The 23,384-nt window shown below is 59.1% G+C and overlaps 2 protein-coding genes across 3 annotated transcripts in view; both read left to right on the forward strand.

Moving 5' to 3' along the window:
• The first annotated feature begins 6,190 nt into the window (after positions 1 to 6,190).
• SFTPC (surfactant protein C) lies at positions 6,191 to 8,494 on the forward strand. Its single transcript, XM_056118990.1, has 6 exons — positions 6,191 to 6,301; positions 6,965 to 7,123; positions 7,275 to 7,397; positions 7,645 to 7,755; positions 8,007 to 8,156; positions 8,315 to 8,494. The coding sequence occupies exons 1-5, from the start codon at positions 6,260 to 6,262 to the stop codon at positions 8,145 to 8,147; spliced, it is 576 nt and encodes a 191-aa protein (XP_055974965.1). The 5' UTR covers positions 6,191 to 6,259; the 3' UTR covers positions 8,148 to 8,156; positions 8,315 to 8,494.
• Positions 8,495 to 9,113: 619 nt separating this feature from the next.
• The window catches only part of BMP1 (bone morphogenetic protein 1), a 41,062-nt gene continuing 26,791 nt past the window's right edge, over positions 9,114 to 23,384 (forward strand). The window contains exons 1-7 of one of the 2 annotated variants that reach the window (XM_056118978.1): positions 9,114 to 9,524; positions 16,212 to 16,325; positions 20,297 to 20,461; positions 20,554 to 20,671; positions 20,930 to 21,108; positions 21,728 to 21,833; positions 23,005 to 23,129. In XM_056118978.1, coding sequence (XP_055974953.1) covers positions 9,344 to 9,524; positions 16,212 to 16,325; positions 20,297 to 20,461; positions 20,554 to 20,671; positions 20,930 to 21,108; positions 21,728 to 21,833; positions 23,005 to 23,129 — 988 coding nt within the window. In that variant the 5' untranslated portion in view covers positions 9,114 to 9,343. Of the gene's footprint in view, positions 9,525 to 16,211; positions 16,326 to 20,296; positions 20,462 to 20,553; positions 20,672 to 20,892; positions 21,109 to 21,727; positions 21,834 to 23,004; positions 23,130 to 23,384 lie in introns of those variants that run through there. The other variant, XM_056118979.1, reaches the window with a different exon arrangement.

Here is a 23,384-nt window from a genome sequence, read left to right on the forward strand (position 1 = left end):
GAGCAATAGACATTCTCCAAACATACATTCTTCTGAGTTCCTGGTACTTTTTTCTTTTTTTCTTTCTTTCTTCTTCTTCTTCTTCTTCTTCTTCTTCTTCTTCTTCTTCTTCTTCTTCTTCTTCTTCTTCTTCTTTTTTGCTGGATATTTTTTATTAGTGAGACACCATGAGGTACAGTTGTAGACTTACAAATTTTGTGCTTGGATTTCATGAAATTTACATACAAGTGGTACTACATGGAAAGTATCATGTTAAGTGAAATGAGTCAGAAAGAGAGGGACAGACATAGAAAGATTGCATTCATCTGGGGAACATAAAGTAACAAAATAGGAGAGTAACACGCAACAATGGCTGAGATTAGTACCAGGAATTTTGTTCCTGGTACATTTTTAAAAGGATACTTTTATAGAATCTGTGAGAGAGACCTTTTAAAAACTGCTCATGATTAGGCTTCAGTCATACAGTGTCCCAACACTCATTCTTCCACCATATACATTTCCCAGCACCTGTGTCCCCAGTTTGCCTCGCATCACTCCATCCCAACCTCACCCTGGCACTTTCCTCCTCCTCCTCCTCCTCCTCCTCCTCCTCCTCCTCCTCCTCCTCCTCCCCCCCTTTATCCCCCTCCTCCTCCTCCTCCCCCTTCATCCCTCTCCTCCTCCTCCTCCTCTTCCTCCTCCTCCTCTCCCTTCTCCTTCTCCCTCTCCCTCTTCTTATTCTCCTTCTCCTTCTCCTCCTTCTCCTTCTCCTTCTCCTTCTTCTTCTTCTTCTTCTTCTTCTTCTTCTTCTTCTTCTTCTTCTTCTTTTCCTCCTCCTCCTCCTCCTCCTCCTTCTTCTTCCTCCCCCCGCCGCTCTCTCTCCCTCCCATTATGGTTTGCAACACAGATACTGAAAGGTTGTCAGGTATATCCTTTTACCTAGTTTTAACACTCAGTTCTTGCCCAGTGTGATCATTTCTAGCTATCATTGTTATCCTGGTCCTTTCTCTATCTTACCTACCAGCCACCCCACACACATGTGGTTGATTCCAACCATTGGGCAATCCTCCTAGCCCCTCTTTTCCCTGGCCGTGGATATTAGTCTTGAAAAATAAAGTCATGATTTGCCTATAAATTGATGGCCATGGAGGATACCTTCTAAGAGTGTTCAGCAAAATACTTGAGAAGTTTGAGCCTCTTCTGTGTCCTCAGTCTGACCACCCCCAGCTCAGGTGTGTTCCAAGGACTCAAAAGAACCGAATAGTAAAACCTGAGGCCAGGGGGCTGGACTCCCCTCCTTGTGCTCTTTCAACACCGGTCCTGGGAGCCCAGATCTCTGGATTTGCTGCTTTCCCCTCTGTCTCTGAACCCTGTCCATAAGTGTTCTCTGGCAGAAGTTTCATCGTGGCGTGACCCCAGCCAGGGGTGCCCCTGTCCTGAGTCTGACTGTCCCTGTCCCTCTCTGCCCTGCTGTCCCGCTGCTCCCCAGGCCAGTTTGTGAGAAGAGAAGCAGCAAGGGTGGGGAGGGTGACGGGGGGCAGCTGGGCCACTGTCTCCACCCGTCCCTGGCACGGCTCTGCCCAGCACACAAAGGGCAGAGTGAATCTTGTGCCTCCCCTGCAGCTGAGCATCTGGATGGGGCAAAGGAGAGGCACATACACAGGGATGGCTCCGGGCACATCACCACCCTGTGAAGCGCAAGAGTTTAAGCCAGCGGCCAGAGAGAGAGTATAGCTGGTAAGCGTTGCTCACTGCCAACCGAAGTTCAATCGCTGGCACCCCAGAAAGTTCCCTGGGCACCGCCAGGAGTGATTCCTGAATGCAGAGCCAGAAGTTACATTGAGCACTGCCGGGTGTGACCCAAAAACCACTCTCCCCCCACCTACAAAAAAAAAAAAAAAGGAGTTTGAGCCTAAGGCAGACAAAAAAGGGAGTGTCTGGCCTGGGTCCTTTTCTTAGCCAGAGAGAAGAGGTGCCCTCGGGGTGAAGTAGGACATGACAGAACGGACATAGGACCTGATGTTGTTGGATTGTCCCAACAGAGGGAAACCCGACGGGCAGAACTAGTCCCATTTCACGCATGAACGCATAAAGCTACAGAGGCAGAATCACTCACTCGCTTCCGGGCCCAGGGCCAGGCAGCCAAGGCAGCGAGGCTGGCACATAGCAAGGCCACGGCTGTCGTCTGCAGCCAGGAACCCCCTCCGGTTTGGGGGACAGTGACTGGCTGAATCGGACACATGGGCTTCAGGACCCAGGGTGGCAGCAGGTGGGAAGCAAACAGATCTGGGTGCCTATGGTTAAGAAGGATCCAGGGGTATGTGGCAGTTGGCCATGTGGTCCCGGAGGCTGGCAGATCCTGGAGAAGGGACAGAAGGACAGAGACCACGGGCCAGAACAGAGCAGTTGTCCTCGACTCCCTCTGTCTTTAGGGAGTGAGGCAGAGAAGGGCTTTCTGGAGCCGAAACGGCAGAAGGGAAGGCTGAGAGGGAGAAGGAACCACAGAGGCTAGGAACTCCCCCATCCCCAACTTCCTTCAAGCTTCCCCAAACTTCTGTCTGGAAAATGCCAGCATTGGAACCCCTTGATGAAACCTGAGGGCACCTTCCCTTTCCTCCATCTCCAAACCGGTAAACAAACAAGCTTAAGAAAGACAAAGCAGATGGGGCTGGAGCGATAGCACAGCAGGTAGGGCCTTTGCCTTTCACGCAGCCAACCCGAGTTCGATTCCCAGCATCCCATATGGTCCCCCAAGTATTGCCAGAAGTAGTTCCTGAGTGCATGAACCAGGAGTAACCCCTGAGCGTTGCCGGGTGTGACCCAAAAAGCAAAAGAAAAAAAAAAGAAAGAAAAGAAAGACAAAGCAGAACTGCAGAGGTAGCTCAGAGGTCAGGGCTGCATTTCCGACATGCACCTGGACCCAGACTCGACTCCCAGCACAGGGTACTGCTGGTGGTCCCCAAGCACTGCCCCAATCAACACTGCATCAGGAGGGGCAAGCATTGAACTCTCTGGCCTGGCTGGCTGTATACTGCTGTGTACCACTGTGATTGGCCCACAGGCCCCTGAGATCTCCTCCAAAAAAAAAAAAAATTAGGGGCTGGAGTGATTGTACAATGGGTAGGGTGTTTGCCTTGCATGCGGCCAACTCCGGTTCAATCACATGATCCCCTGAGCACTGCCAGGAGTAATTCCTGAATACAAAGCCAGGAGTAACCCCTGAGCATCGCTGCCAGGTGTGACCCAAAAAACAAAACAAAACAAAACAAAAGATGAAAGCAAAGCAAAGGAACCAAGGAGATGGTTCAGGTGGTAGTGGCCCCGAATCACATCCCTGGCACCACAAAGTTTCCCAAGCATCCAGGATGCCCACCTCACACTGCCAGCAGGACATTGGTGCCTGTTAGTTGTGCCCTTGGAAAAAAAATAGCAGAATCTAAGAAAGAAGAGCAAGTGCCACAATGCTTGTGAGAACTATGGGCCGGGCCGCTGCTGTGGCGGCGGCGGCAGTGACCGAGGGCCCAGGGAACAGAGGGTTCTCTCTGAGAGCGCCCCTTTCCCCGCTGCAGTGGGGACAGCAAGCCCTGCTCACAATGCTCGCTCAGAAAGAGCCCACAGCTGGACTGGGCGGCCCCTGAGATGCCCACAGGGATCCCGGGATGCCTGCACTTCTCTTTGGCGCTCCCGCTGGCCGGCTGCCCACCTGGCTCGCGCCCAGTGCTCGTGAGTCAGCCCATCAATCCCAGTGTTGCCAGGACAACTGGGGGTGGGAGTGGGGGCTCCTGGGCACTGCGGGCGGGCTGTCGCCTACATCTGGCACCTGCACCAGCTGAGGCCTCATAGCTAACAGGGGGCCGAGCCCCCCTTCCGCAACCCACCCCCCTTCGGCCACTGAAGCTGCTAGGACTCTGACTGCTAGGGGCTAAAGCAAATATTTAAAGGGGCAGCTGAGGGTGGGTGCAAACACTTGCCTCCCTTTCTGCTTCCCTGGGCCTCTCAGGGGCTCTCAACCGGATGCTCAGCTGTGATGCAACCTTGAGGCTGAGAGCCCTAGTGGTCACAGGGGTGTTTGTCCAGACTAGAGAGCAGGGGCCAGTACATGACTGAGGGTCGGGGTCAAGCGGTGGGGGACAGGAACTGGGCTGAAGTCTAAGGAGGATCAGGTGGGGAGCTCAAAAGAGGAGTGGGAAGGGAAGCTGAACTTACTTGCTCATGGATGCCAGGGTTCAGTAAAACAAAGCCACCGGGATGGCTTTGGGAGAAGAACTAATCCCCGATCCCTGTTTGGGTGCACAGCACCATCAGGACACGGCTAGGATGAGGGATATAAAAAGGATCAGGATATAAAAAGGGTCGTACAGAGGGCTGAGAAGCAGCCCCCAAACCTGGCAGTGGTCACACCTAGTCCCGGGCAAGGCCGGCTAGCCCTGTCAGGGGTTGCAGAGACAGTACAGAGGGTCGGAGAACAGGCTTTGCCTGCTGGAGCCCTGGGTTCAATCTCTGACACCACAGGGTCCCTTGACACAGAACCAGCAGAGGTCCCCCCAAAAAACTTAAAAGAAGCGTCAGACATGAACATATGAATCTGCGGTCAACCATCCAGAGCACCCGTGCAAAGCAGCCCAAGGCCATTGCAGAAAAAAGTTTTCTATTCCCTCGACTCAGAACCCCCCCAAAATTCACACCCAGCCAGAGGTACAGAGCATCAAGCTCACTTTAAAAATATTCACAAATGGGGTTGGAGTGATAGCACAGTGGGTAGGGCATTTGTTCTGTACTGGCCGACCCAGGTTTGATTCCCAGCATCCCATGTGGTCCCCTGAGCACTGCCAAGAGTAATTCCTGAGTGCAGAGCCAGGAGTAACCCCTGAGCATTGCTGGGTGTGATCCAAAAAGCAAAGAAAAAAGAAAAAAAATTCACAGAACCACCTGAGCCTTGATGGTCTCTATCTGAAAAGCCACCAGTACCTGACGGACGTCACTTTCTGGAAGCAACGTGGAAGAGTTACAAAGGTATTAAGCCCAGGTCAGACAGAGGTTTCTGGGTATAGGGCTGAGAGTCCCGAGGGTTGTGTGTTTACCATGCCCGCTTTCAAGGCAGAGAGAACTCCCTGTGGGTTCCTGATAGAGTCTGGCCACAGGGCACCTCCAGGCAGACACAGTCCCCAGGGATGGTCCCGACCAGAAAAGGGCAGATGGTTCTGAAGCCGGAAGAGGAAGCTGCACAGAAGAAAAAGATGTTCCAGAAGAAATCAAGGAGACCAAATGGAGAGCCGGGAAGGCATCCAGCACAAAATAAATGCAAAGAAAAGTAAAAACAGAGGGGCTGGAGCAATAGCACAGCGGGTAAGGCGTTTGCCTTGCATGCAGTTGATCCGGGTTCGATTCCCAGCATCCCATATGGTCCCCCAAGCACCGCCAGGAGTATTTTCTGAGTGCAGAGCCAGGAGTATCTCCTGTGTATTGCCGGGTGTGACCCAAAAAGCCAAAAAAAAAAAAAGTAAAAACAGAAAAATAAAGAAGCCTTCACTTACACACATGCCCTCCCTCTGCAAAAGAAAAAAAAATAACCCAACACAACAACAACAAAATGCCCCCCACACACACACACTCACTCAAACTGCTTTAGCAAGGAAGAATTTATGACCAGAGGCGCCAGCTTTTAGGATCAGAAAGAGCAAGTCTGAGGTTTGGGTTCCAGATGTGTGGGCGAAGGCGGAGCAGGTAGAGTTCTCCAGGGAAAAGTTGGCTGATGCTCCGGCAGGCGTTTCGTGCCCAGAGCCCCCCTGCCCAGAGCGTGCCCCTCTGTCTCCCAGCCCTGCCTTCTCACTTCCGGAGCTCATCCCTTGCTGGGGGGAAAGTGCAGGACACTGGGGGGCAGGTCGGACCCTTGGCTGCCTGAGCGATCCGCCTGGCCGGGAAAGCCACAGGACGGAGGGGCAGGTGCCAGCAAGAAAGGCGGGCATGCCAGGAAAACACCCACGGTGAGAGGTTCAGGTTGCCCAAGGGCAAGTGTGCTCAGCTCCCCTCTCTGCTCTCCACACACACGGCCAGAAGGACTCAGGTGCCAGCGCCAAGGACCCTCGGGCACTCTTGCAGCTGGCTTATCGAGGGCTCTCGTGGCTGGAGAGCCAGGAACAAACAGGTTTCAAAGCCAAGGGCTCTGCTGGCGGGCAGGGCCCAGGCCTTTCACCTCTGTCCCCTCTCTCTCCCCGGGCAACATATAAGACCCACCCAGGTCACACCTGGGAGCTGAGGGGAGGACATCGCCTGCAGCAAGATGGATGTGGGCGGCAAAGAGGTCTTGATGGAGAGTCCGCCGGTGAGTGTGGGTGCACACCTGGGCTGGGGTGCGTGGCTGTGGGAGTGCGGCGGGGGGTGCCTTCCTCCCACCTCAGGGCCTGTCTCGGCATCACTGACCCAGGACTATGCCAAGCTAGGCCAGAGGCCCTGCGGGAGATGGCAATGGCAGGCAACATGAGGTCAGTGAGCGGGGTGCAGAGAACAAAGGGCAGTTAAGTCCCTCGGCAGATGCAGGGAGCTGTGTGAGAACGTGACCTCGGAGTCGGTTCCAGAGGAATGAGTGGTGTCCAGTGGAGAAGGACAAAGCAGAGGGTCGCAGAGAGGAGTAGCAAGGGCAAAGGGAGAGCGCATATATTTGGAATGGGGGGCAGGATAGAGGGACTGAGTAAGACTGGAGTGCTGGGGTTCTAGGGGGGAAAAATAGCAGGAAACTGGCAGAGCAGGCTTTCCCGAGTCTAAAGGAGATCTTTATTCTTGGCAGCCAGGAGCTTGTTGGGAGTCTAGTCCACCTTCTCCAGGAAGCCTTCTAGGATTTCCTCTGCCCTCCTTGTTACAGTCATAGCACCTGCTTTTCTGACTCGGAAGGGGGTGGGAGGGTGTCTAGCTTGTAGAGGGAGAAGAGGGGACACCCCCCACCCATGATCTCACACCTGTCTCCGCACTACTTGCCCTCCCACCTCAGGATTACTCTGCAGCCCCACGGGGCCGGTTTGGCATCCCCTGCTGCCCGCTGCACCTCAAACGCCTTCTCATCGTGGTGGTGGTGGTGGTCCTGGTGGTCGTGGTGGTCGTGGGGGCCCTGCTCATGGGTCTGCACATGAGCCAGAAACACACGGAGATGGTGAGCAGGCCTGGGCTGGGTGGACAGAGGGTGCAAGACGTGCTAGACAGAGGCTGGGTGGGGGCACAGCAGCCTGTCCAAGGCCAGTGGCAGAGTGGTGGGGGGCAAGGTAGGCAAGTGGGATGCCAGGCAGCGCTGTGTCCTCCTCCAGGTCCTGGAGATGAGCATCGGGGGGCCGGAGGCCCAGCAGCGCCTGGCCCTGAGCGAGCGTGTGGGTACCACGGCCACCTTCTCCATCGGCTCCACTGGTCTCGCCATCTATGACTACCAGCGGGTGAGTGTGTCCTACCTGGATCAGTCCCACCTCGGACCAGGGCAACCAGGTTGTGCCGGACCACCCAGCTGGGCCATCTCTCCTCATCCCCAGCCCTTTGGTTCCTGGGTGGCGCCCGAGCCCCATGGGTCTAGTCTGACTCCCTCCCATGTCCAGTTTAGCGGGAAGTGGCCAAGAGCCAGGGTTAGGGGGTGTACGAGGCAAGGTAGACCAGAATGAACTCTGGTGGTGGGGTGTCTGTGCCCAGCTCCTGATCGCCTACAAGCCAGCCCCAGGAACCTGCTGCTACATCATGAAGATGACTCCGGAGAACATCCCCAGTCTTGAGGCTCTCGCTCGGAAATTCCACGACTTTCAGGTGAGTGTGCCTTGAGAGGGGGCTATGGGTGTTCGTCACCCCCAGGGTGCCAGGCGAGTGCCACCCTTTCCATTATCAGTATGCCCTCACCCCTGTCAAACTGCTGGCCTGGGGGGATCCACTCACACCCCCAGTGCCTTCTGATGTCAACACAGCCCCTCATTCCTGGTGAGGAACCGCGGGCTCAGACAACCCCCTGCACAAGAGAGACAGAACTCGATTCCCAGGCTCAGCTCAGGTGCTCTTTGCAGGCCAAGCCGGAAATGCCGGCCTCCAAGCTGGGCCAGGAGGCAGGCAATGGTCCCGCTGGCTCACCATCATCTGGGGACCTGGCCTTCCTGGGCCCCGCCGTGGGGACCCTGTGTGGGGAGGTGCCCCTCTTCTACATCTAGGACCTTCAGGTGAGTGCCAGGGTGGGAGAGTCCGGGACTGGGCCACCCCACACTTGACAGACACTGGGGGTGGGCTTCAGGGGGCCACCTGGGGTGCTCCAGGGAGGGAGGGTGCGCAGACTCCCCACCCCCACATAATAAAAAATCAGCGTTTCTTTGCTTCACAGGCCCGTGGACGCCCCTAGAGGACAGTCAAGACCACCCCCCAGCCTTAGCAGAGGATCTTTGACAGCCGGACAGGAAGCTGCTGCTTCCCACACCGGGGGCCCAGGAAGTGGGGGTGGGGGGGGTTCCTGTGCGCCCGGGGTTCCCAGCATAAAGAATAAAGCAGCCTGATTGAAAACAAAGGGTGTCCCTCTTCCTTCCTCCCTCTGCCCTGCGTCCTGCGCGGTGGGAGCGGAAGGGCAGGGCCGCGGGGGAGCAGAGGAGGCCCGGGGAGTCGGGGCCCCGGGACCGCGGGGCAGCGGTGGCCGCGATGCGCGGGCTTCAGGCGCCCTCCAGTGGCGTCCCCCGGGGGGCCGAGGCGGCGGCGGCGCCGAGGGACCGCGACGCGAGCGGGGAGCGAGCCGGGCCGCGGGGCGCGCGGGCGGGCGCGCGAGGGTCGGGGAGCCCGCGGGGGCGCAGGCGGAGCCGCGGGGCGCCGGGACGGCGGGCGGCTCGGGGGCGCGGGCGCGGCCGCCGCTAGAGGGCAGCGGGCGGGAGCGGCCCGGCACCCCGGTACCCCGGGCGCCCCGCGCCCCCGGCCCGCGCCCCGCGCCCCGCGCGCTCGGCCCCGGCCCCGGGCAGGGCGCGCCGCCTGCCTCCGGCTGGCTCGCCGCCGGGTCCCGGCCCTTGGGGGGCCGAGCTCCGGCCGAAAACCCGCCCTCCAGCGAGCTCATTTCCCTGGCGGGGGGGCGGCGGGCGGGCGAGCGAGCCGGGGCCCGGGAGCCCAGGCCGGGAAGGGGAGCGGGGCAGGCTGGGGGCGCCGGGGCCGCGGGCAAGCCGAGCGGGCGGCCGAGGGGGCGGGAGACAGGAAGGAGGGAGCGCGCCGAGGGAAGGGGGAGAGGTAGGGAGAGCGCGGGGGAGCGGGAGGAGGGAGCGAGGGGAGCGCCTCCCCCTGCCTCCAGTCTCCGCTTCCCCTCCGGGCTCCCGCGTCCGGGCGCGACCCGCCGCCGCCGCCGCCGCCAACGCCGCCCGCCCGCCCGCGCGCCCGCATCATGCCCGGCGTGGCCCGCCCGCCGCTGCCGCTGCCGCCGCTGCTGCTGCTGCCGTTGCTGCTGCTGCTGCTGCTGCTCCTCCCGCGCCCCGGCCGCCCGCTCGACCTGGCGGACTACACCTATGACCTGGGGGACGAGGACGAGCCGGAGCCCCTCAACTACAAAGACCCCTGCAAGGCGGGTAGGCGCCCCTCCCCTCCCCTCCCCGGCCGGCGGACCCCCCCCCCCCCGCCCCAGCCCCCCGCCCCGGGGTGGCCGGCGCGGGCCGCGCGCGGGGAGGCGCGAGCTGCTCGGGAGGGGTGGGTGGGGGGGAGGCGGGCGGAGGACGGTCCAGTGTGGGAAGCCGGGAGCTGCCTGGTTGGCAATGCCGAGGGGAACAAAAGAACGAGGGAGAGAGGGAGGGGAAGTTTGGGGGGACTTGTAGCACCGAAGTTTCGCTGCTGTTGGCGGACGCGGCCGCCGCCTTGTGCCTCGGGTCTCGCTGGGATCCCAGAAAGAAGCGCCCCCGTCCCGGGAGAAACCTGCCCGCCGAGGACGCTTTTCCTCTCGCAGGAAACTTTTCTAGCCGCCCGTTTGTGTGTGTGTCCGTGTGTATGTGTGTGTGTGTGTCTGTGTCTGTGTGTTTGTGTCTGTGTGTCTGTGCGCGCGCGCGTGTGTGTGTGTGTGTGTGTGTGTGTGTTTCCTCGGCTGCAGGACACTGGTGTTTTCCAGTCTGTCTGTCTGGGCTGCGCCCCGAGGCAACATCTGTCCCACGGTCCTCCCCCCCCCCCCCTGCCCCCAGGCCTGCATCCCCAGGGAGCTTGGCTGGTCTTCAGACACACAGTCTTAAGCAGAGAAAGTTTTCAAGGATTCTCTGAGCTCCAGCTCCCTCGGGTCCCCCCCCCAAGATAGCTGTCAAAGCCAGAGCAGTCAGACCTAGAGGCCGCCTCTGTCCTGTGTGTGTGTGGGCCTCCCACCCCTCAAACCAAGTCGGGGTGCAGAGCTGGAGGATACCGCTCAGATACCGCAGGGCAGTCCCCTGCATACACCAGGGAGGTACTAGGCTGAGGTCACAGCCCTTGACTCTCAATGTGTGTGCACATGCATGCAGATGGGTGCATGAAGGGATGTGTGTGCATGCAGGGGTGTGCGTGTGCTTACGGGTGTGTGCAGGTGCGTGTGTGCATGCGGGGGGTGTGCATGTGCCTCCGAGTGCGTGCAGGTGCGTGTGTGCATGTGCGAACGTGTGTGTGCAGGTGCACTTGCACTCAAACCCTGTGTCACCCCCTTCAACTCTGCTGCACTCGGAGGGGTCCTGCCTTTTGGACCGACCAGATGGCAAGTCACTGACGGGATGACCTGGGACAGGTCTAGGACATGCTGTCTGGGTCGGGAACGCTCAGGGCAGAGCAGAACCTTTCCGGCTTCCGGCCTGATTGCAGCCTGTCCTCACAGGCAGGGCAGGGCAGCACACAGTTCCTGGAGTCCTGAGAGTGTTTGCAGGGTGGGGGAAAGTAAGGGGTGTGTGTGTGTGGGGGGGGTGTAGGGGCCACGGTTGTCACTCCCGTCCTTACCCTGGGGACCCTTCTTTGGGTGTTGGGATCTCAGCAAACTGCAGGAAACCCCTTCTGTCGCACTCTTGGACTGGGTGTCAGCTGTCATTTTTCTCACTGGACATGAGGCTGAGTGGACAGTAAGGGCTTCCAGGCTGGTCCTGGACCTGGGCTCCTTAGCTGTGCCTCCACAGGCATGGGAATGCACACATCTGGCCTTTTGTTTTCTCACTCATAAGGTGGTGCTGGTAATAGGTCTCTAGACTTGGTGGTAAAGTGGAAATAAGAACATCTGGGAAACAACTTGAGCGTAACTCACAGTAAACCCTTAATAAATGTTGGTCGCCTACCCTTTGCTCTGTGCTTTGGACCCTTTCATTTTTACATTTTCATTTTAGGGCGTAGGCTTGGTTTTCAGGGAAAGGGAGTGTCTCCCTGACCTGTCCCAGTGTCCCTTACTCACTCACTCATCTGATGTACTTTTCCCAAGCGCCTAATGTGCTGGCCTGGCCTGACGTATTCAGACAGTGAGATGCTGGGGAGAGGTTGGGGCATTCCTCCAGAGCTTGGAGTCCCGCAGGCCAGTAACCAGCCACCAGTGATGATGTTAAGCGTTGACTTGGGGAGGGAGGTGGAGAGACATTACGGGGGTTAATGTGATTCTCTTGGACATGCTGACCCCGGTGCATTCACCAGCACCACATGTGGTCCCCTAGGACAGCCAGGAGTAAGCTCTGAGCACAGCCTAGTGTGGTGCAACCCCCCAACTACAAGAGCCATCTGGGACGGAAACCGTCTGGCCCACAAACCCTTTGCTCCCCGCAGCACTCGGGGGGGGGGGTAGAGGCGGAGAAATGGGTCCCAGTCAATTTGAAAGCTTGGGGGGGTCCTCGTGGAGGAGGTAGGCTGGGTCAGAGTAGACAGGTTTCACCGCTACTTGGAAATGGGCCTGTGTTTCCAAGCCGAATGGGCTCTGTTCCCCAGACTTCCTGCTCCCTGGAGCTCAGTGACTCGAGGGCTTCAGGGGGAGGCTGGTGGGGAGCTGGGCCAGATCTGGGAAGGCCCAGAGACCACAGAGCCTGACCAGCTGAGCCTCAGGTGCAGACAGGGACAGTCCTGCATCCTGCCGCCTGCTCACTGTCCGTTCAGTGCAGCTCCCGACTGTTACCGTCTCCCCCCTGCACTGGCCCCGTGACCCCTCAGGCCTGACCTGGCGCTGTCTGGACAGCACCCTGAGCTCCCCCCTGCCCTGCGCCAGAGTGGGCATGAGGAATGCAGCATGGAGAAGGCCTCACGGGCCCTTCACTGCGGGTGACCCCTTGCCAGCATGGTCGGTCCCTTGGCTCCTACCCTGCAGGGTAGACGCACCCCTCGAGGTCCAGAGGCGCCCGTGTCTCTGGGTGGACCAGAAAGGACAGCGGGCAGGCAGCTGCCCGAGCTGGGCTCCCAACTGCTTCCTCCAGGTGCGTCTTGTGCCCTCCCGGGAGTCCGGAGTCAGCCTTGCTGTCCTGTGTGTCGGCTGGGCTGTCACGCCATCACGCCATCTCCTTCCCCGAGCACCTGGTGGTTGCTCAGCCCACAAGGACTCTTAGAGGGCCTGGGGGCAGGAGAGGCCACACTTGCTCCCGAGGAGGCCTCAGGCAGCCTGGTCCAGCCTCACCAGGGGGCCCTTGGGCATCGGCTCAGACATCAGCGGCCTCAGGGGGGTCAGCGGGCTCTGGAGCTGGAAGAGTATCTCCTCCTCTCACCACATTCCCCTCAGACAGGGATGAGTCACCCACCACCTAGGCCCCTGCTCCCTGAGTCACCTTCTCTTTTAGCTGCCCCCGGGGGAGGAGGAAAAGACTCACCACCTCCTTGGACTTGGAGGGAAAGGACCAGGGACTCCCCTGGAGAAAGAACAGCCAAGAACTGGGGCGGGGGTGGGGGGTGGGCAGGGAGTCTACTCCTTAGGGCCCCCGGGATGTCTGGGAATTGGCCAGTCTCCCTTCTTCCTCTCCTGCTCTCCATCTCTCCTCTCCACCCTTCTCCTTTTAAGGGTATTTCCTGGGCTCTGTGTGTGTGTGTGTGTGTGTGTGTGTGTGTGTGTGTGTTGGGGGGGGGCTGCATTTGTGCCTATCTGAAAACACCGCTAACGCAGGGAAAGGGTTAAGTGTGTTGGCGCACATGTGTAGGTGGGTCATGCTCTGGCAGGGCAAGTGAGTTCAGCTGTGCATGTGGGGCCCAAGCCACCTTTTTCTTTTTTCTATTTTTCTTTTTTGGGTCACACCCGGCGGTGCTCTCAGGGGTTACTCCTGGCTCATGTACTCAGGAATTACTCCTGGCGGGGCTCAGGGGACCAAATGGGATGCTGGAGACCGAACCCAGGTCAGCCGTGTGCAAGGCAAACGCCCTCCCCGCTGTGCTATTATTGCTCCAGCCCCCAACGCCACCTTGGAGGGGTCACAGGGCTCGGCTTGTGTTCCCAGCCATGAGCCTCCAGCAAGCAAACAGCTTCTCCCTGACTCTGACCCAGGCAGGGCTACTCATGGGGCAGGATGAGCACCCGAATCCCAGCTGCTGCCGGGGGAACTGGTCCACGGACTGGCCCTTGGGCCTAGCTCCCGACCGACCCAACCCTGGCTCCCACGCATTCTTCCACTGTGACAGCACCAATGCGGGTCCTGCCCTCTCCGTCTACCCCTGGGCCCTGCAGTGGAAACTCATAGTGTGTTTCTGAGCACTTGGGGGCTTCATGCAGCTGGAAAGCCCCTGCCTGGGGCTGCACAGTGGAAAGATGGACCTGAGCTTGCAGGGTTGTAAGTAGGTGATACTCATCGTGAGCAGGGAGTGGTGGGTGCTGGCTGGGCCACCAGCTCCTTGGTGGCTTCTTGTTCTGGCAAGCCCGGTACTCAGGGCCAGTTCCTGCTGTGCTCAGGGTCATTCCTGCTAGTGCCCAGAGGATCACGGGGTGCCGGAGATTGAACCCATTCATGCACTGCATGTGCCCAACCCTTGGAGCCCTTGCCCCCACTCGATAGGTGCTTTGCTCATAGGCTTCTTCCAAGCAAGAGCCCCAAGAGACATATTCTCTTAGAAACTCCTTTTTGTGTGAGGCCAAGGGAGATACAGTTGGGTTTAGAGGGTCTGTCAGCTAGCTGAGATTCAAAGGCAGGTCTGTCTGATGCCAAAAGCTAGTTCACGGGCCATGTCCGGCTGTGTGTGTAGATGGCAAGGCCCTTGGGGGTGGGGTGGGAGGCAGGGCTGTGTGTGTGCAGAGGTGTGGGGCGTTTGTGCAGCAGGTGCATGCCTGTGCCACGTGGGCAGGGAGGACCCCCTCCTGTCTGGCTCCCCAGGAGAGAGCCGCCCAGTCCTTGATGAGGCCACCCTTACACAAGAGCTGAAAAGCGACTTCTGCCGTGTCATCCATGACTGGGCCAAGACAAGTGAGAAGGGCATCTGCAATAAGAATCTTTCTCAGGTAGTGGAAGACTCAGAGCCCCGTGGCAGCTGGTGGCCTTGAACATGTCATTTCCTGTCTTCAGCCCAAGTGTTCTGATCTCTAAAATCAGGGAGGTAGGCTGGAAGCTAGCCACTTGTTACCATCTCAGGAGCTTGTAATGGGACACTCCTAAGCAAATGCATGGGTGGAGTATGCTTTATTGGGCATGTCCTGGGTGGGCCAGGACCGGTGAACTCACTCCTGCGAAGGCACTTCGTCACCTGGGAAAGCACCACGGAGCTCTCCATGTTCTTGCTGCAGGACGCCACTCTGCTGCCGGTCTGATGGGTTGGAGCTTGCAGTTGGCCTGTATGTGTTGGAGCTTGTGCATGTGTGTTTTAGGACTCCCTGTGACCACAGGCGTCTTTATTTGTGCTTGCGAATGTCTCTTTTTGTGGATGTATATATTCACAAAATGGAGTCCACCGGAGGGCCATGAACAGGGGCCAGTGCAGTCCCCGCTGGCTTGGAAACCAGGAGGCTGGAGTTACAGGTCCAGTACAGTCTCAGCTAAGTCACGGCCCCCTGGGCCTCAGTTTCCTTATCTGCAGAATGGAAGGTCCTCCTGGGAAACTTCGGAAATCCTTAGTCCACCTTCTGCTGGTCCGGGTCTCCTCCCGTCTGAAGGAGTGTGTGTCTCTGGGAAAGTGTTTGTAGGTCTGAAGAGTATTGATGTGAATGGTGTGTTATCTCAGCAAACATTACTGCGTGTGTGTGTGGCGTGGCATGGTGTGGTGTTCAGTCTGCAAAGGGAAGACCATGCTTCCCCACAAGCGCCGTGTGTGATAGTAGTGGGTGTGGAGAATACCACGTGTCTATAGGAACTCTGACCCCCTGTGTCCGGTTCTGGGTGTAATACTCTGTGTGTGTGTGTGTGTGTGTGTGTGTGTGTGTGTATTTAATGAACTCTGTGTGTGTGTTTAATGAACTCTGTGTGTGTGTGGGGGGGGGGGGATGTGGGTGTGTGTCCACCCAGTGGGCCATCTGGGGGAGAGAAACCTGTGTGCAAGGCCTCAAGGTTAAAACAATTTGTGTTTGCTGCCCGCCAGGCCTGGGCCACGCTCAATGAGAAGCAGATGTGTCCCTGGGCGGAGCTGCAGGGAAGCTGCCCCACCTCCAGCCCAGACTGGCTGCCCCCCCCCCCCAACGCCCAGCCCAGCCCAGCATGAAGCACACATCTGAGCCCCTTCCAAAGAGCTCAGCCCTAGGCCTCAGCCCTGCTTGCTCCTGGCCCCCGCATCTCAAAAAAGCAGACGAAGTCTGGCCGCAGTTCATCCCTCCTGAAGCCTCACTCCCCAGCTCTGCAAATTAAAATGACCCGTTAGGGGGGGCTTTTCCCCCCTACTCCTCCCCACCCCAGGGCCTTTCGTCCTCCAGGGAAAGAACCCCAGAATTGGCATCCCCTTGAGAAGCGTGCGGTCCTTTCCTCCTGGCTGGGACACTCCGCTGAGTGTCCTGGTGTCTGTCCCTCCCCGGCCCGGAGCACACAGGACGCTGGTTGAGTGAGCGGTGTGAGTACGGCCCAGGAGAGACTGGTGTCCTCGTATTCCCTTCAGAGTCTCCGTCCCCATCTGGAATCCGTTGACTTGTGTGTTGTTGAGGGTTGGCCCCTTGGGAACAGGGGTCTCTTCTGTCTTGCGACTGTTTAAAGAGCGCTCCCTGGCCAAGGTGGGCGCTCCCTCTGTCCGTGTCGCGGAGCCATGGCGTCAGCGGCACGCCCAGGAGCATCTGGGAGCTGTTGGCCATCGGAGGCGTTTGGAAATTACGGTTGCTGAGTGGTTACAGGTGGTGCTCATGTGTGCGGGGCGCCTGCGTCGGGTAAGAGGACTGACGGGCCCCTTCCTTTTCTCTCTAGCTGCCTTCCTCGGGGACATTGCCCTGGATGAGGAGGACTTGCAGGCCTTCCGAGCGCAGCAGGCCACGGCTCTCAGACAGCACGCCAGCCACAAGGCTTCCATCAGAACTGCAGGTACGGGGCTGGTGCCATAATGCAGCGGGCACAGGGTTGGCCTTGCACGTGGCTGAGACGAGTTCGATACCTGACTTCCCATAGGGTCCCTGAGCACTGCCAGGAGTTCGATCCCTGGCTTCCCATAGGGTCCCTGAGCACTGCCAGGAATAATTCCTGATGCAGAGTCAGGAGTAACTTCTGAGCATGGCAGGTGTGTCTCTCCCTCCTCCCCCCCCAAAACCAAAAAACAACCGAAAAAGCCCCTTACACCCACTGTACTCAGTGGGTGTAAGCCAGCCCTCTTGTGTCCCAGAAATGAGTTCCTGCAGCGGGAGGAACAAGGAACCTCCCTGTTCCCAGCCAGGCCCTCCCAGGCCAGGAGCTTGAACCCATTATTTGACTTCCCTTGAGATCGCTTTCTTTTTAAAATCTACTGGGTTTTTCTTTCTTTTTTTCTTTTTCTTTTTTTAAAAAAAATTATAATAGTTTAGGTGGGCTGGAGTGATAGCATAGCGGGTAGGGCGTTTGCCTTGCACGTGGCCAACCCGGCTGACCCAAGTTCGATTCCCCTGCTCCTCTCGAAGAGCCCGGCAAGCTACTGAGAGTATCTCGCCGGCACAGCAAAGCCTGGCAAGCTCCCCGTGACGTATTGGATATCCCAAACACAGTAACAGCAAGTCTCACAATGGAGATGTTACTGGGCCCGCTCGAGCAAATCAATGAACAACGGGAGGACAGTGCTGCAGTGCTACAATAGCTTAGGTAGTGTGTGTACAGCGGCGTTAACCTTGTGGTCTTGCTGTCCATAGTCCTTGGAATCCCTTTGCCCCTCTCCCAGAGGGGTAGCAAACGTAAACATACCTGAAACTGAGAGCTGGAACTAGTTTCCGCTTACAGTTTACAAAGGAATTTCAAAGCATCCTCTTAACTTGATGGGTCATATCCACCTATGTGCCGGAAAGCTCCTGTTCCTCAGACACAGGCGCTGGGATTCATGGGTGTCAGGAGGGTTGCCTGGCATCGCCAGCTAGTCAGGGCAGAGCTGGAATCCCCCCCCACCCCCAAGCCTCTCACTCCAAATCTGAGATTCTGCTCGACAGTCTCTGGGCTCTCCACTGCTCCTTCTGCACAAGCTCAACCACTTCAGAGCCCAGCTGAAGTTCCTCCTGTGGAATCTTGCTTGATTATGCCCCGGACACGACAGTAACGCCACTTTCTGTGCTCTCTCTTCTCCGTATTCCCTGTTAGCCTGCCTGCCTTCCTCCCTCCCTCTCCCTTCCCCTCTCGCCCTCCCCCTCCCTTCCTGCCATATCCAGCAATGTTCACGGGCTATTCCTGGCTCTATACTCAGGAGTGACCCCTGGCAGGGCTTAGGGGACCATATCATGCTGGGGATTTGTGCCCTACCTCCTGTGCCGTCTCTGGCCCGACCCCGTTCATCTGGACTCATCACATCACATTGCAATCCTTTTCTTTATGTTCTGTTTCCCGGCTCAACTCTGTGATCTTCGAGAACAGGGTTGGCTTTTTCTTGTCCTGGTTGTGGCCACGCAGCGAACAACTCATCTGGCTCTGTGGAGTGGGCGAGGGGAGGGACAGTGAGTGCCTCGGCTGGGTCAGTCCTGTGCAGTCCGCCCCGGCTCTGGACTGTGGGTCTGTCCCCAGCAGGGCTCCCTTTGCAGGAGGGCGGGGATTCTCACCTGGGCGCACCCGAGTGGGAGCTGGTAGCTGCAGGGTCCTGGTGTGGACACGAAGTCCACGAAGGTCCAGTCATCCTCGAGTAGCCAGCAGGGGCGGGCGGCCTGGTGGCCTGCAGTGAGGCCTAGGAGAGCACGTGGAGGAAGTGGGACACTGTCAGCCCCAGACCTACCTCCTTTCTTTTTTTTTTCTTTTGGGTCACACCCAAAGATGCACAGGGGTTACTCCTGGCTCTGCACTTAGGAGTTACTCATGGCGGTGCTCGGAGGACCATATGGGTCAGCCACGTGGAAGGCAAATGCCCTACCCACTGTACTATTGCTCCAGCTGCCCCCCACCTCCCTTCTTTTGTGGGGGCGTCTCACAAGTGCTGGGGGCCCCAGGACTACTCTGATGATCCTCAGCCCACTTCTGCTTTGGGCTTAGCCGTGCTGGGGCCACCATGGTGCTGGTGATGTTTGGGGCCCAGGGGGGGCGGGAAGCAAACCAGGAGGCTTTTGCTTTCTGGGTGTGCACTGTAGCCCTTGGGGCATGCCTGAGCACCACCATATTTCCTCACATGCCAGCTGTGTATGTGGCATTTGCCCAGTCACCCCAGAGAATCACTGTGTCCCATGAGAGCAAACACTGGGGACAGCTGGAAGAAGACATCCGGTTCTGTGGGTTCACAAGTAGGGGCTTGCGTTGGATGAGGAGGGCACGTTTTTCAGGCCCTAGGGCAGGAGAAGAGAGTCCCACAGCGGGTTCTGGAGCAGGGGCATTCTGGTCAGTGTCCTTTTGTTAGGACGCTGACCAGGAAAAGAGGGGAGTTGCCAGCGAGGCCTCTCGTGTGCGAAGCATGCTTGCTCTCCCTGCATCCACCTAGAGGTCGCAGCTTCCCCCACAAGAAGCCAGTGCATCCCAACCTCACGTCCTGAGCTCTGAAGGCTCTGGCCATCCTGCACCCGGGCTGGAAGTGCACGCTGGAACATGAAGGAATGAACACAGGCCACTGCGCCAAGTTAGGGGAGCCTGCATCCTTTGGGTAGAAGTCGGGCGATGTTTCTGTGGCCAGAACTCTGCCCTCTGAGGTGGACCCATTCCTGTTCTCGGTCTGTGGTAAATCCTGGTGGATTGTGGGGTGTTTTACCCGATGTCGCGGTTTCCAGGCACTACCACTGTGTGAAGTAGGACTCAGGTTTGGATTTTTCACTGAGTCAGTTCTGGCTCTTTTTTTTTTCTTTTGCTTTTTGGGTCACACCCAGCAATGCACAGGGGTTACTCCTGGCTTGTGCACTCAGGAGTTACTCCTGGCGGTGCTCAGGGGACCATATGGGATGCTGGGAATCGAACCCGGGTCGGCCACGTGCAAGGTAAATGGCCTACCTGCTGTGCTATCGCTCCAGCCCAGTTCTGGCTCTTCTTGATGGTGACTCTCTGGAGGCTGCGTGAACGCTGGACCTCGAGGAAGCACAGGCTGAGGGTCCACATTGGCACAGGCACATCAGTGCAGAGCCTGGTGTTTCTGCTACGGTGCCCTCTTTTAATACCCACTTGGCTCCTTGACCCAGACCCTGGCTGGCAGCATGGCAGCACCCTGCAGGAGCTTGATCAGTGTGCCAGCTCCTTTGGGCATGTCACCGCCTTCTTCGCTTGGGGACCCTGGACAGCATTCAGCGCTGCTGAGACACAGAATGCAGGGCTGGAGAAAGAGTTCAGTGACCCAAGCACATGCTTCGCATGCGGGAGAGATCTCCATTTGACCAAGCAAGAGCTGGGAGGAACTGAGCATCCCCTGCTGGGTGTGGCCAAAAACCAAACCAAAAAAGCACAAAATGTGGGGCTGGAGCGATAGCACAGCGGGTAGGGCGTTTGTCTTGCTTGCGGCTGTCCCGGGTTCGATTCCCAGCATCCCATGTGGTCCCCTGAGCACCGCCAGGAGTAATTCCTGAGTGCAGAGCCGGGAGTAGCCCCTATGCATGGCCGGGTATGACCCAAAAAGTAAGAAAAATGCACAAAATGCAAAAACATGGAAGTCAAGAGACTGAAAAATCCGTGCAGCGTAGGAGCTGAAGGAAGTCAGCCTTCATCCTGGCCTTCCTCCCGCCCCGCACCCTGCAGCTGTGCATCTACACCTTCAGGAACTCTGCCCTTTCCTACACATGCCGTCAAATGACCTTGAAGAGCCAAGGTCACTGAGTTCCGCTGACCGGTACTTTTCCGCTGCCTTCACTCCTGAGGACCCTTCCCCTCGGTTTGCCCTCTCTTCCCCCCGCTTCCTTGCTCCCACCATCTCCCTCTTCCAATCCCAGGGAACTCCTCTGCCCTGGAGAGCCAGAGCACCACTGGGCGACCCCAGCGGAGAAGCCAGGGGAGGCGGAGGAGCCGACCCCGCAGCCGGAGAGCTGCCACGTCCAGGCCAGAGCGTGTGTGGCCGGATGGGGTCATCCCCTTTGTCATTGGGGGCAACTTCACTGGTAAGCATGATGATGGGCGGCACTGCCCGGGCCGGGAGCCGTCTGCCCAGGGCAGAGGGGCGCTGACCACCTGGCCTCCTTGGTCCTGGCAGGCAGCCAGAGGGCCGTCTTCCGGCAGGCTATGAGGCACTGGGAGAAGCACACCTGTGTCACCTTCTTGGAGCGCACAGATGAGGACAGCTATATCGTGTTCACCTACCGGCCCTGCGGGTGAGCAGGGGCCCCTGGACACCGCCCTCCGCCCGCGCTCCAACCCATGTGCTGGGCACCGCGCCATCGGACCCCTCCTGCTGGGGTCCTCTCCCCCCATCCCCACGCCACTGACCCCCGCTGTGTCAGCTGAGGTTCTCAGGCTCAGGCTCCTACCCCGCACCCCGCTCCCCTGCCCCCTGGCAGCCTCGCCCGGCCCCTGAGTGGATGCACTCCCCCAGCTCGGGACCGCCCCCCTGAGCTGGCCCCGCCCTCCAGGTGCTGCTCCTATGTGGGTCGCCGTGGTGGGGGCCCCCAGGCCATCTCTATCGGCAAGAACTGTGACAAGTTCGGCATCGTGGTGCACGAGCTGGGCCACGTCATCGGCTTCTGGCACGAGCACACGCGGCCTGACCGGGACCGCCACGTCTCCATCGTGCGCGAGAACATCCAGCCAGGTGGGCACCACCACTCTGCTCCGGCACGGGGCCCCCTGGTGGTGGGTTGGGAGGAGATGCCGCTCCTGGACCCCCGCCTTGCAGCACTGGGCAGCACTCACAGTGGGAGCCCAGGCTGGCCCTGACAGCCCCACCCCAGGGCATCGCCTCTGGAGTGGAGCGTGGGGCAGGCTTGGGCCCTGCGCCTGACCACCCCCGTCTACAGTGGCCTCTAGGGTGGGGTCCCGGGAGGCTCTGCCTTGCCCTTCTCCTGCCGTCCTGGCCCTCTGCTCTCCACCTCTGCAGTCCTTTGAGGGGTTTCTCTCTTCCCCGCACCCTCCCCCAATTCTCCCCGACTCTTCAATGCCTCTGTCTCGCTCTGGTTCTAGACATGGCCCTTTCTTCCCACACTCCCTTGAGCCTTCTCTCCAGCAAGTCCTCTCACCCCACCCTCTGCTGAACAGACTCTTCTAGAGACCCTCCCCTCCCCTCAGACTCCCCTTGGCTACTCCCTGGACCCTCAGGTAGGGGGGCAGCTCTCAAGCCTGGGGAGGACCCTGTTCCCGCCCTGGAAGGTAGCACTGCCGTGCATGGACCATCCCCCCCCCCCGCCCCCCACCTCTCTGCCTGGTCTTCGCAGGGCAGGAGTATAACTTCCTGAAGATGGAGGTGCAGGAGGTGGAGAGTCTGGGGGAGACCTACGACTTCGACAGCATCATGCACTATGCTCGGAACACGTTCTCCAGGTGAGGGATGCGCCCGACCTCCGGTCCCGGGGCAGCCCAGCCCTGCCCTCTGTGGCTCCTCACCTGCCTGCTGGACTTTGCGCCCAGGACAGGAGCCGCACACAGAGGGCCATGGTCTTCCTTAGGGGCGCCCGAGTGGGCCAGGATGCCCAAGCCCGGGCGCTCACTGAGAGGTGCACGCCAGCCCAGCTGGGTGCTCTGCTAGCCCGGCAAAGGCAGGGTGGGGGTGCATTGCTCAAACCGGTCACCCCCTTTGCTCACTGGTCTGTGGCTGGAACTGGCTGATTTGAACTCTCTGGGTGGCTGGCCCCTACCCAGAGCTCACAAGTGCACACATAGCTCCTCAGGCTTCAGGTTCCCAGAAGTCACAGGCCGAGGCCGCCCTGCCCCGGCTCCCACCCCTCCTCAGCCTTCTTTCCCGGACTGCCCTTCCTCACCTCCACCCCTTCCCTGGCTGTCCCCCACTGCCCTCCCCTCCCTGGCCAGACGCTCCCTCCAGACCCACTTCCTGCCTCCCATCTGCGGGCTGACCCAGAGAAGGGTGGTGAGGTCATTCCCCACTCCCACAGCCCCCCACGGAACCCGAGCTCCACCCAGCCCCGGTGACTCAGGCGCAGGGGAGGGCAGAGGGCGAGGGCTCCCCACCTCCACCCCAACAAACATGGGTTCACAGGGAGCGGTGGGGGCGGGGGGGAGCCATGGCCACTGGCGGATTGGGAGCTGGCTGGGCTGGCCCCTGGTCTGCTGTGGTCACGGTGGAACCAGCCCTTTGACTTTGTCTCAGGGACTGTGGGCAGCAGCTGCTCTCCAAAGGGGTGCATGGGCCATGGGGACCCCTAGTGGGAGACGGTCAGCGCAGGATGGGGGCAGCAGCAGACACCTTGGGCTCTGCAGGGATCCCTGGGTGTCCGCTGGGTATCCAGTGCATGATGGGCTGTGTCCCTGACTGCCCGGAGTGTGGCCAGGTCTCCCCCGGTGCCTGGTGTGGCTGCCACGGAGCAGGGTGGCTACTGGTCAGTGGGCAGCATAATGACAGGGTGAGGAGTCTCCGCCCGGCCCTGACCCTGCTGAGGAATGTCTGGGCCTGGCCGGGTCACAACCCGGGGTGCACACGGGCAGCCGGCCCCCCTCTCCTCCTGCAGACTCACCCTCTTGGGCTTTTCCTTCCCAGGGGCATCTTCCTGGACACGATTGTCCCCAAGTATGAGGTGAATGGGGTGAAGCCTCCCATTGGCCAGAGGACGCGGCTCAGCAAGGGGGACATCGCTCAGGCCCGCAAGCTCTACAAGTGCCCAGGTCCGGGTGGGAGTTGGGAGCCGGGGGTAGGGGCCAGGCACTGAGGGCGGCCATGCCAAGTTCAGGCCCATAGTGGACCAGATCAGGGGGTGGTGAGATATGGAAGCTGTTTACAAGGGGATTGGGAGGTGGCGAGGGGGGGACCTGAGCGATGCTCAAGGGATGACGTCCTAGGCTGGAGCGATAGCACAGTGGGTAGGGCGTTTGCCTTGCACATGGCCGACCTGGGTTCGATTCCCAGCATCCCATATGGTC

Source organism: Sorex fumeus, unplaced genomic scaffold (assembly GCF_029834395.1).
Source record: "Sorex fumeus unplaced genomic scaffold, SorFum_2.1 ptg000039l, whole genome shotgun sequence".
Lineage (NCBI taxonomy): Eukaryota > Metazoa > Chordata > Mammalia > Eulipotyphla > Soricidae > Sorex > Sorex fumeus.

Excerpts from the sequence above, each read along its gene's own strand:
- SFTPC (XM_056118990.1), top strand. The coding sequence starts at position 6,260 with ATGGATGTGGGCGGCAAAGAGGTCTTGATGGAGAGTCCGCCG. Across the intron at positions 7,124-7,274 it reads GCCAGAAACACACGGAGATG|GTCCTGGAGATGAGCATCGG; the intron begins GTGAGCAGGCCT and ends GTCCTCCTCCAG. Across the intron at positions 7,756-8,006 it reads GGAAATTCCACGACTTTCAG|GCCAAGCCGGAAATGCCGGC; the intron begins GTGAGTGTGCCT and ends TGCTCTTTGCAG.